Genomic DNA, 11,065 nt, shown 5'->3' on the forward strand with positions numbered 1-11,065 from the left:
TCCCTGTGTCTCCCTGTGAGTTCTTAGTTTATGGTTTCCCAGTTTAGTCTAGTTTGTATGTTTGTTCTACCAGCAAATAAAGCTGTGTTTTGAGTTCACCTCCCCGAGTCTGTGAGTCCTGCATTTTGGGTCCAACTCCTGCCTGCCGCACAGCGATTCATGACAGTTTTAAGCCTAAACTTAAAAGTAGAGGCGATTTCTGTCTCCTGAATCCAAACTAGAAGCGGGATATGGGAGAGGGGTCTGAAAGCGGAATGCTCTGCCTCAGGCTCTACTTTTAAATACTCTAGGAGCCACAAGCAAGCCTGCAGTGTGAGAGCAAAGTGCTCTAATTGGATGATGCGGTCATTAAGATAAGATGCAGCCTGATTAATCAAGATCTGGTATGTGATGAGAAGGATTTTAAATTTGAACATGGATTTAACGGGGAGCCAATGAAGAGAGGAGAAATATGCTCTCTCTTTCTAGTCCCTGTCAGTACTCTTACTGCAGCATTTTGGATTAACTGAAGGCTTTTTGGGGAGTTTTAGGACATCCTGATAATGATGAATTACAGTAGTCCAGCCAAGAAGTAATAAATGGATGAACTAGTTTTTCAGTGTCATTCTGAAACGGTGTTTCTCATTGTTACTGATTAAATGCAGAGCGTTGTGAAAAAGGTAAGTGAAACTGCAGAAAACCCTTATAAACGTTTATAAACCTTTCCCCCAACAAATAGGGAAGTTTAGCTAAACAGAGCAGAACAGGTCTGACAGTTTCCCATGGTTCATCTTTTAAGATCACGTGAAGTTCACACTGACCAGCAATACTCCTGCAACCACACAAAATAGAATGCTGTTCAGCTATGGCAATAAGGTGTGGCAAATGAGGACCAGAGAGAGAGCAGATCTGTTTCATGAACAGGCCACAGAGATCAGTGGTTATAGCACCAGGGCCTTTGGATCTGACCATAATCAAATGGGGCCATAACTGGATATGACAGCAGTCTGCAGTATGAATTTCTTTCATAGACTTCATCGATTCTCATATTTGTTTTGGGGGGTTTTCTCCCTCAGTCAGGTTAAGTTGCCTATAATTTATCTTAATACTATTTGTGATATATTTCATGTTTTGGTTTCCCTGTTTTGCAAAACATTGGATAAAATAAAATGTTTTGATCTGTTAATCCTGTTTAACTAGCAAAACTCTTAATTACAAACCCAGTTTTTCCTTTTTTTTCTTTCCTTTTAAGATGGTTAAGTAAGAAAGATCAGAAAAAAGATCAGAAGAAAGTGGCAAAGCACCTTAAAGTTGTTTGCCAAACTCAAAAAATCGAGGAAAAAAAAAGATGAGGAGAAAAATGAAATATTTCAAACAAAGACACAGTTAATGCTGGCAGTTCAGCTTGTGCTAGGCAGCAGTTTAGGTCACTGGTTGAGCAGGTGCCTGTATGCCATAGAGTGGGCTGGGTCTGACCAGCACCCATATCCTGTGTGTCTTCCCCATCGCTCTCCTGTCTACGCTTCACTGCTGAACTGTCAAATAATTCTGAAAAGCCCAAAAATAAATCTTAAGAGAGAGTCTATAGAAGTGTTTTATTGGTAATAATAATAATTTAAAAATATATATATATTTGCTTTAAAAAACTCAAATGAAACATGTGATTCAGGTTCTTTATGTCCTTTCAACAAACAGATGCTTTTTGTCATCGCGTCTTTTGCTGAAGAAACTTACAGTAACCACGCCGAAAGAAACTTATTAGATAAGGAAAAAACACACAGGAGACAAGCAGATAAGATGTCTCAGTTTTATCAACACAAAACATAACATGAATCTCATCACAAAACATCCTCTTTATCAGTGAATTATAATGTTTTTATTATATAAACTAACTTCTCTCATGAAGTTCCTCATTTCATCTGTTTCTGAGCGTGAACCTGAATCTCTTGTTTGGAGAAGAGCTCCCCCAGCTGGCTGTGCGAAGCTTCGCTCATGGCTTTTGTCTGCATACACATCTTGTACTTGTCTGGAGGAAGCTCATCTGCACAGCTCTTCTCGTGCCACAAATGGAAAAGGCTGCGAGTTGGAAAGCGAATCACCATCAGCTTACTGTGAAGGTACTTCCTGTACAGGTGCACGTCCTCCAGGCCCCAACCTTTGATGCTGCGATCAAAACCACCTGACAGGAGATAAAATCCCAAGGCTGGATTAAATCAAGAAGTTGCTATTAATTTGACTTCTACTGCCCATGACTGTCGTTTTTTAACAGCCCAATCAACCAAAATTTAAAGCAGATCTGAAGCTGACTGGTCAATTAACTGGTTAATCAGGTAAAGTTCAGTTTTGATTATTTTAACATAAATGAAAAGCAGTTAAGCTCCTCAGCAGATTATATGTATAAGAAATATCTAACCTAAAATATTGAACCCGTTTTTCTAACATTCTATAAAAGTGAACTTGACATTTTTACTATATTACTATGTAAAAATCTCTGGTTTGCTATCTTGTAATGCTCCACTGCCTGAGGCTACCAAATCAAAGTCATTTGGCAGTAAAAAGGAAACAATTCTAACTTTTAAATAAATAACTAAAAGATAAAAATTAACAATTAACATATTTAAAAGAAAAACATTTTGCAGGGGTTTCTTGTGAATAAATTCGAGGGGTTTTGTTAACCCTGAACTTTAGGTTTTTTTTAAAGGCTTATGTTTAGTTGAGCAGTAACATTTAACTTTATTGTGTTCCTTCACATGAAATTAATATATCTGTCTTTACCTATGTTGATGAAATCAGACCTGTACTGGCATGTCATGCCGAACCCAAAGTCACGCCAGAATCCACTCTCCTTCCTTATCACCTGAGGGAAGAGGAGCAGCCAGAAATCACCTCTGGATGACATTTGCTGTAACTGAGCTGTTTGTGTGTTGTATTAACCTACCAGCTGCTGCTGAAGTGAAGGCAAGAGCGTCTGATTTCTGTAGATGATAGATGGGTTGTACTGGCTGAAGAGCACTGGGTAGTACACTCTCTTACCTACAAGAACAGTTTAAACAGACACACTGAATCCTGTGACAGGTTACTTTAAAACATTTACAGTCATTTAATGTGCATTTTATATAGCATAGAGTATAACAAAAGTATGTAATCTAATTTAAATAAGCTCATATAAATATTACTTTGAACTCAAACAATGAATTTCCTGCACTCTGTATGGAAATAAATAAACCCCCACAACAAAGTTCAAGAAGATGGTTTTTCTTGAAGCAGCTCATAATCTTAAAACTGACCATCTGTAAAGAGATAATTAAGTAATCCTAATTATATAACAATCTTTTCGAAATGTGATCTGCTTTAATAATTGTAATATAGTAGTAATAGTAATATTACAAAGAATAGAATATTTCTTAGTAATCTGATTGTGCAGCCTTTTACCATCCATCACCAAACATGTCACACTTCTACAAACAAAAAACAGGAAGTGTAAAACACTAATAAAACAATGATTTTAATATTTCACCTAATGATTCAAGCTGTAGCATGCACATTTTCTATTTTTAACACTTGGTGACCGGTGGGTCTCTCTCACTCTCGGTTTTTTGCTGTAAAAAAAAAAACTTTGGCAGTGAGGGGAGAGATGGATTTTTCTTTACTGGCAGCAACAGAGGGTTTCATTGGAGTGAAAAGAATAGAACTGTGTGGTTGGTATGGGAAGCGATAACCAGCAAGCCTGAACAAAGAAATGAAAGAACACAATTTCCAGAGAATCACACTTCAGTGCTATAATAAGAGACTGCTAACAAACTTCCAGAAATATCAGAAATGCCACAAAGACTGAGACAAAATCTAAAAAGTTTCATATTTCTCAAAGCAGACACGAGTTCTGTTACCCCCCAAAATGACAGTAATGACTATTCATCAATCATTTATTTACTAAAAGTTAACACCCGTATAAGCTGACTGTTACTTACACGGTGGATAAAAAAAATGAAATTTTGCCAGCAGAGCTTATGAATCTCCAAAGGTCAGCGTTTGTAAATCTTGTCCTTATTAGCCAAATCGATGAACAAAAAATTTTTTTATCTAAAAAACTTTAGATATGGGGTGATCGTGGCTCAAGAGTTGGGAGTTCGCCTTGTAATCGGAAGGTTGCCGGTTCGAGCCCCGGCTTGGACATTCTCGGTCGTTGTGTCCTTGGGCAAGACACTTCACCCGTTGCCTACTGGTGGTGGTCAGAGGGCCTGGTGGCGCCAGTGTCCGGTAGCCTCGCCTCTATCAGTGCGCCCTAGGGTGGCTGTGGCTACAATGTACTGTAGCTTACCATCACCAGTGTGTGAATGGGTGGATGACTGAATGTGTAAAGCTCTTTGGGGTCCTTAGGGACTAGTAAAGCGCTATACAAATACAGGCCATTTACCATTTTTTTAAATTTCAAACCTATTTACCTTAACCTGTTTATTGCCTCTTCTTGTTTGATAGCTGTGCCCATGTGATTTTTCAGAACAGACAGTGCAGACACCTGTAGCATGCTAGCTCTGGCAGATGCCTGTTCAGTGGAGCTGGGCCATAATTTATGAGGCCAGGACCGTGCTGCTCGTTGCATAGCAGCAAGAGCAGATGTGACACTGAGTCTCCATCAGCTAATAATCACACACCACGAGGTGTTAAAGATACTGATAGAAATTAGAATTTAATGTTGTTGGCTGACACAGTACAGTGGCAGTTTATTTTTTTGCATTCAGCCACAATAATCTACCTATATTCTATCCAAAAATGCAAGATATTCTTTCTACCTGCTCAACAGAGCAAATTATTTAAGTGTCACATGGCGCAGGTAAGCTTTTTGGAGACCACCCAAAAACCTAGTTGAACAGAAATTTGCTAACAGTGGCAAAAAGTGTCCCAGTAAGACTAAAAATGAAGCTCATGCATAAGTTCAATAAGGAGGATCTGTAATCACTCATCTGCTGGCTTTCCTGGGCGTTAGGCCCCGTGTCTCTGTGTCTTTAGATCACTACCACTTTCCCACACTGTCAGGCTCAATACTGACATCATTACTCATTACTCCAGTCCAGTCATCTTCTTGTTCATCTTCTTTGAGTCGATCAGCCTCTACTCTCCGTGGCTTAAATCTCTGCTCACTGCTATCATCCCCGCCAGACTCTCATGCAACCCACCTCCTCCCCATCTCCACCTCACAGACACCTCAGTCAGAGCTCCATTCAAGCCTCAGTCTTAATTTTCACCACCTGTGCTAAATCCTAGCACTGCTGGGATTCTGTGAGATGATGTGAGAGACCTGATTCTTAGATGATGGGTCATCTAAGTCTAATCACCAAATACTTTAATTAATTTCTCTATCTTAGTAAATCATGTTCACTTCTGCAAAGGGATCTCTCCTTACTGAACTGTGGGGCAATTTTGAAACCACAAAGATAGTCAAAGAAGTGTTAAGTTTCAAGGGGAAATTCATTTTTAAATATTAATTGGGTCAGTAAACCTTTTACCAGATTTGACTTGTGATTCTATACATGCAGTTTTCTAAGTGGAGCTAAATAAGTGCCTCGAGGCATTTCAAGGTGACTGTCGGGTGACAGGTCTTCCCGTTTGCATAAAAATCAGTGTAACCATTGTAAGTAGAACCTGTGGTTTACCTTATATGAGAACTTACTACTCTGTCCTTGAAAATGTTTAACAGTTTATATTGCATGTTGATGACTTTACAGACCAGCTCAAAGGAAAGCGCTCACCTTCAGCCTGAGATCTAATCAACCACAATATTTAATAACACTCACGGAACTGATTTTATCTGCTCCATCAGCTGTAGTTTCTCATTAAGCTATTTTATTCATGATTGCAGGAACCACTTGGGGGGTCGGGACTCTCACCAGGTTCTGCATTGAGACGACAGGAAGTTAAGAAATCAGCTGTAAAGTGAATGTCAACATCACAGAAGAAGAGCAGAATGTTCTGGCTGCGCCTCCAAGCCCTGGCACCCACGTCTAAGCCCCGGCCGCGAGAAAACTCCTCATTCAGCTGGATCAACGTGAAGCTCCTGAACCGAGTCTCTCTGAGGGGAAAGACGGAAAAAGAAAACAGGAAGACTTTCGTGGATGTTTGATTAGTCTTAATATTTCTGCAGCCTGCGGATATATATGTACAAGCTGTGATGATAACACCACAATAGCCTGCACAGCCACAGCATGTGTGTATCCCTGGAGGTGCAGAAGCCTCACAGGACTTATTTTTGTTTGCCTGCAGCCGTTAAACACTCGTGCCCGAGCACAGACACATTTCTTAAGACTGAAGAGACAACGGGAGTTTAATATTTTTCTTGCAAGTGCACATTATCATGAGAGTCATAGATCTGTAGAGTCTCGTCACAATTTCACTATAACTGATTGATGCAAAAATCTCCAACTCCTGCAAATTTAAGTGTTATAGACAACTCTGGACTAATCTGCAAGCGATCAGTATTAGAGATGAGATATTAGAAATTAGATGATGAGTGAACTATGAAATGGTTTGTACATACCTAGTGGTCTGGTCCAGCACAGCTTTTACCTCGTCTATCTGATCTCGACCAAAGTAGACCACGGTGAGATGAACCCTGCCGTCCTGCTGGATGCATACCTCTCTAAATGAAACAGACATATGAACAAATGTGGGAAAATTTCAATGAAACTGAGCTGAAAATGACCTTTTTTAAAATTAGGGCCGTCTTTAAATCTGTGCATTGTCTCCTTACTAAGAGGCAATGAGTTTTATTGGTTTCCAGATGTATCTCCAGATGTCTGTGCTGGGATCAGATGTACAGCAAAAATCTCCCCACTGTGGGTAGCTGTGGGGCTGTGAGGCCAGGGCAAACCCACACTTATTCCACGTGGACCCCAAGTTGGTGTCTAAACACAAGCCCCACAGCAGTTTTGCCCTTTGGGGCCCTTATATAGGTTTTCTATGGCCAAGCCCACTGTGGCCCTGGAGCCAGCATGAAATGTGGAGCAACTCCTCACCACATTTCCGAGCAGTACTGGGGTCTTTCCACTGTGGCCCCATGTGGAGTATGTTTACTGGGTGCCTGTTTGTTAATTTACTTCTAAATGTTACCTGAAGTTTTTGATGAATTGTTTGAATGTGTCCACCCTCTTGGACAGAGGTACGATGATGTTGATGATGATGTTTTGCGTGTTCACAATTTCGCTCTTCACTTTCATCACGGGGCCAAAAGGCCTGAAGAGTACAAGCTGCGTGAAGTCCTGTGGACTGTCACCTTTAAACGTCAGCTCGTAAATGCTTCCTCTGTCCCGCTCTGTGCGAGTCAGCCCTGCGATGGAGAAGAAAGCATCATGATATGCATTCTGTTTTATTGGGCCACTAGTTTCCTACAATTTCTTAGCTCTCTGCAAACAAATTAATGCAGTGTATGAATCTGTGTGTACAACATGAATGAATAACCTGAGGTCTTTTTCACCTTGGATAAAGTCTGAAGGGGAGAATGTGTGTTTTCTCCTGATGTTGTCAGTGTGATGCTTGGGTCCATTCAGGACATGCAGAGCTGTTTCCACAGTCCCTATCAGCTCATCTCTGCGGTCTTTTCTCACAGGCCTCTCCGCTGGATGCCTGGTCAGCCCTGTTTCCAGCTGGTACACGCTGGATGAAAAAACAAAACCCCACTTAACAGCCAACATAAGGTAAAATTTAAGTGCTACACAGCGCTCCTGGGGGGCTCCTACTGCGCCGCTGTCCCACTTACCTCTGCAGGGTGAAAGTGTCAAAAGGAATTAGTGCATATTCGCTGGGCAGCTTCACACCTGAGTTCACCTCTGCCTGGTTCAGTTGGGAGCGGAAGAACTCCTGGAGGACATCATGTAGCATTTACTACTACAGCTATAATGTCACACAAAATGTATTTATTTTCTTGTCCTACCTTCAGATCAGACTGCGTTGGGGTTTTGTGCAGGCTCTCCAAACCCTGAGGTAGGATCCCTTTGATTTTAGCTTTATCCAGGGACTCCTGAAGCTGCTGCGTCCTCTCCTGCAGAGCTTCCTTCAGCTGGGCTATTTGCTTTGTCAGGCTGTTGATATAATGTCTGTGAGAGTCTTCCCTCTCCTGCAGTAAAGCCATGTACCTCTCCTTACTGGTGGCACTTCCAGCCCATGGCAAAGACTGCTGGCTGCCGTGAGATACAGGTTTGCAGGCCAGGAGATACAGCAGCAGCACGCAACAGCAGAGGGTCAGCACAATGAGGCCAACACGGGCCACCAGGGCCATCAGCCACCGTTTGAACATGGTGGATTGTCTTTTAAGGAAATCCTAAACACTTAAGGCTAAAGATGCATCTAGGAAAAGACAAGTGACCCATTGTTCCTAAAGATAAATTAAAACATGTGGCTTTTAGTCCTCCGCTTTTCTTGTGATGTCCCCTTCTTTCATATCCTCAGATAGCATCTTGGCATGTGGTTTGGATGGTCATTTGTTTTCAACAAATCTGTTTGTCTTGAAGTGCTGAAAATCACTACAATGAAAAATATACCACTTTAAGTTGTTGTTCTCAATCACTTAGGCTATTTAGAGTAACAGGAGGTAGACCTAGAGATGGCAAAGTTGAAAATGATAGGATTTTTACTGGGAGTGATCAGAATCGACAGGATTACAAATGAGCATATCAGAGGATCAGCTCAGGTTGAGCGTTTTGGAGGCGAAGTTAGAGAAGCAAAGCTGAGATGGACTGGATATTTACAGAGGAGGAAAAGGGGATATGTTGGATAAAGGATGTTGAAGACGGAGCTGCCAGGTCGGAGGAAAAAAGGAAGATCACAGAAAAGTTTCATAGATGTAGTGAAATAGGATGTGCAGATGGCTGGTGTGACAGAGGAAGATGCTATAGACGGGGTTAGATACAGGCAGATGACCTGCTGTGATGACCTCTGATTGGGCCAGTCAAAAGAAGAAGAGGTACATGAACCTTCATTAGTGGTTGTACAAAGGTTCCAGTATCTTCCTACAGAAATCTGTCTGTGTGTTTGCTTCTTTGGCCATTAACTCATCTAGTCCCATCTACTTGATCAGAACTTGAACAGCTAAAGTTGGCACACAAGTACATCTTAACCCTCTGACGGCCCTTAACGATATGAAATGTTATGATGCCATCATATTACCTTGCAACCACCTAGCCATGGGATAAAATTACCTGTCTTTTACCTTTATGCACCTACAACTCATGAAAACATCTTATCATCTTAATTTAATGGCCAGCACCACAAAAAGGCCAAACAACACTGTAACATGGCCATGTACAAGTTTCATCTACAGCTGCAATCACAGTTCTGTGAAGCAGTGCTAGGAGTTAACTAACATTCAAAGGCCAACATGCTGACTGACGTGTAACACCATATAAAGTACAACTAATGCTAGGGAAGGGGAAAATACTAGTTTTAAGATAAGCTGAAGTTCACCAAAGTTAATGCAGCTGGATACGAAGGCCAACGGCAGCCTGAAACATGCAGTAACAAATCCTCAAACAAAGTTGCCATCAGAAAATGCTGGAAAAAACAATCCTCCTAATGACCTTTGACGTCTAAGGGGATTGTTGAAGGTTGAAGTGTCTTATAAAATAAGATGTATTTTATGTAAATGTGATGTATTTTATACCCCTAGCCTAGAGTTGGTTAGAGGTATAAAGAAAATCTGTACGTGTAAAACATCAAAGCAAACACAGATCTAAGGACGCAGATTGTGTACCTCTGGACAAACCTGTGCCAGCAGCAGATAAAGTAGACAAAAAACAAGTCGATAGATAAAAAAAAAAAATTAAAAAAAAAGAAAAAGCACCAAATCATGAAGGAAAACCTTGATGCTTTTATCTTCAGTGCGAGTTTTTGTTACTAGTCCACAGCACGTGGCCTCGTTTCATTGCTGTTGGACTGCTGGTTAGATTTAGTTTGGTTGCTGTAAAACGCACAGAAAGAGAAATACTCTGACCTGACTGCCACAACCCCCGAAAGTGGGAAGTGACAGAAACAAGCATTTCTCTGTGTTTCTCTCCACCCTGTGTGTGTGTGTGTGTGTGTGTGTGTGTGTGTGTGTGTGTGTGTGTGTGTGTGTGTGTGTGTGTGCGCGCGCGCTGCCATAATCAGTTTATTCACAGCACAGTCGGCTCTTTATAACTCAGGTAGAAGCTGGTTTTATGAAAGACACTTATGTTTGCACGTCCATCCAGGCGCTATGTGTTAACATACATGTAGGTATGAGATCATAATATGTTGACCTTTAGAAACTGTGTATAATTAATATAAGTGATTGCAAGTTAAAAAGTTTACTATCTCACTTCCATTTAAAATCAGTATTACAGTCATGCCTTTAATCTCTCTCTCTTAATGCTCCTATTAAAGTCTTTCATCTGTTTCACATAAAGCTTTCATCCACTTTCCGGCAGTAAATAAATCATCACATTTATAACTAAAACATTGAAATGTGACCTCAAAGCAAAGTTTTCACTATAAATCTGCAATTAAAGACAAAGAAAAAGATGAAAGAAATGCACTCACCTTCTGCTGAAGGGAAGTTATGATAGGGCATCCATTGTCCTAAACAGCTTGTCTCCTTTACTTTAAAAATGTGTGGAGACATTAAAACATCTCCCTGCCCTATCAAAAAAAGAGGACTGAAGTGCCTTCACAACTGAACTGAGGACGTCCTCTCTCCGTTCCTCTTTCCTCGTAGTCTCCACCTTTTTTCAGCACCTCCTTCTCTCTTTTTCTCTTCCTGCCTTTTCCCTTTTATTACCTTTCATACTTCTACTTGCCCTACAAGATCTCACACCATCTGCCTTCATCCTTAATTCCCTTTCAGTTCTTCCCAGGCTCCGCTCCACCCTTAAGACTACTTAGAAGGCAAACAGAGTAAAGAATGCCATTCAGACTTCGATGCTCTGCCACCTGCAAGCTGCTGTGAGGGAAGCAGCTAGGTACCCATCCGGTCCCACCATTAGGATGGGGTCTTGCACATTTAATGAGACACTGTACAGATGGTCCTTGTTTTCATTCAGCCGTCAACTCCTGAGGTCAGACTCCTTACTGCTCATAGATT

The 11,065-nt window shown here is 41.1% G+C and overlaps 1 protein-coding gene across 1 annotated transcript; it reads right to left on the reverse strand.

Moving 5' to 3' along the window:
* Positions 1-1,819: 1,819 nt before the first annotated feature.
* On the reverse strand, positions 1,820-10,984 carry csgalnact1b (chondroitin sulfate N-acetylgalactosaminyltransferase 1b). Its single transcript, XM_086312939.1, has 10 exons — positions 10,525-10,984; positions 7,904-8,492; positions 7,730-7,830; positions 7,448-7,626; positions 7,084-7,300; positions 6,512-6,613; positions 5,865-6,046; positions 2,918-3,012; positions 2,755-2,836; positions 1,820-2,158 (listed from the first exon to the last, which is right to left on the reverse strand). The coding sequence occupies exons 2-10, from the start codon at positions 8,264-8,266 to the stop codon at positions 1,890-1,892; spliced, it is 1,590 nt and encodes a 529-aa protein (XP_086169065.1). The 5' UTR covers positions 8,267-8,492; positions 10,525-10,984; the 3' UTR covers positions 1,820-1,889.
* Positions 10,985-11,065: the final 81 nt, after the last annotated feature.

Source organism: Aulonocara sp. 'chitande type north' Nkhata Bay, linkage group LG12 (assembly GCF_057382095.1).
Source record: "Aulonocara sp. 'chitande type north' Nkhata Bay isolate Kocher_YH1m ecotype deep benthic linkage group LG12, A_spYH_male_GT1.1, whole genome shotgun sequence".
Taxonomy (NCBI): domain Eukaryota; kingdom Metazoa; phylum Chordata; class Actinopteri; order Cichliformes; family Cichlidae; genus Aulonocara; species Aulonocara sp. 'chitande type north' Nkhata Bay.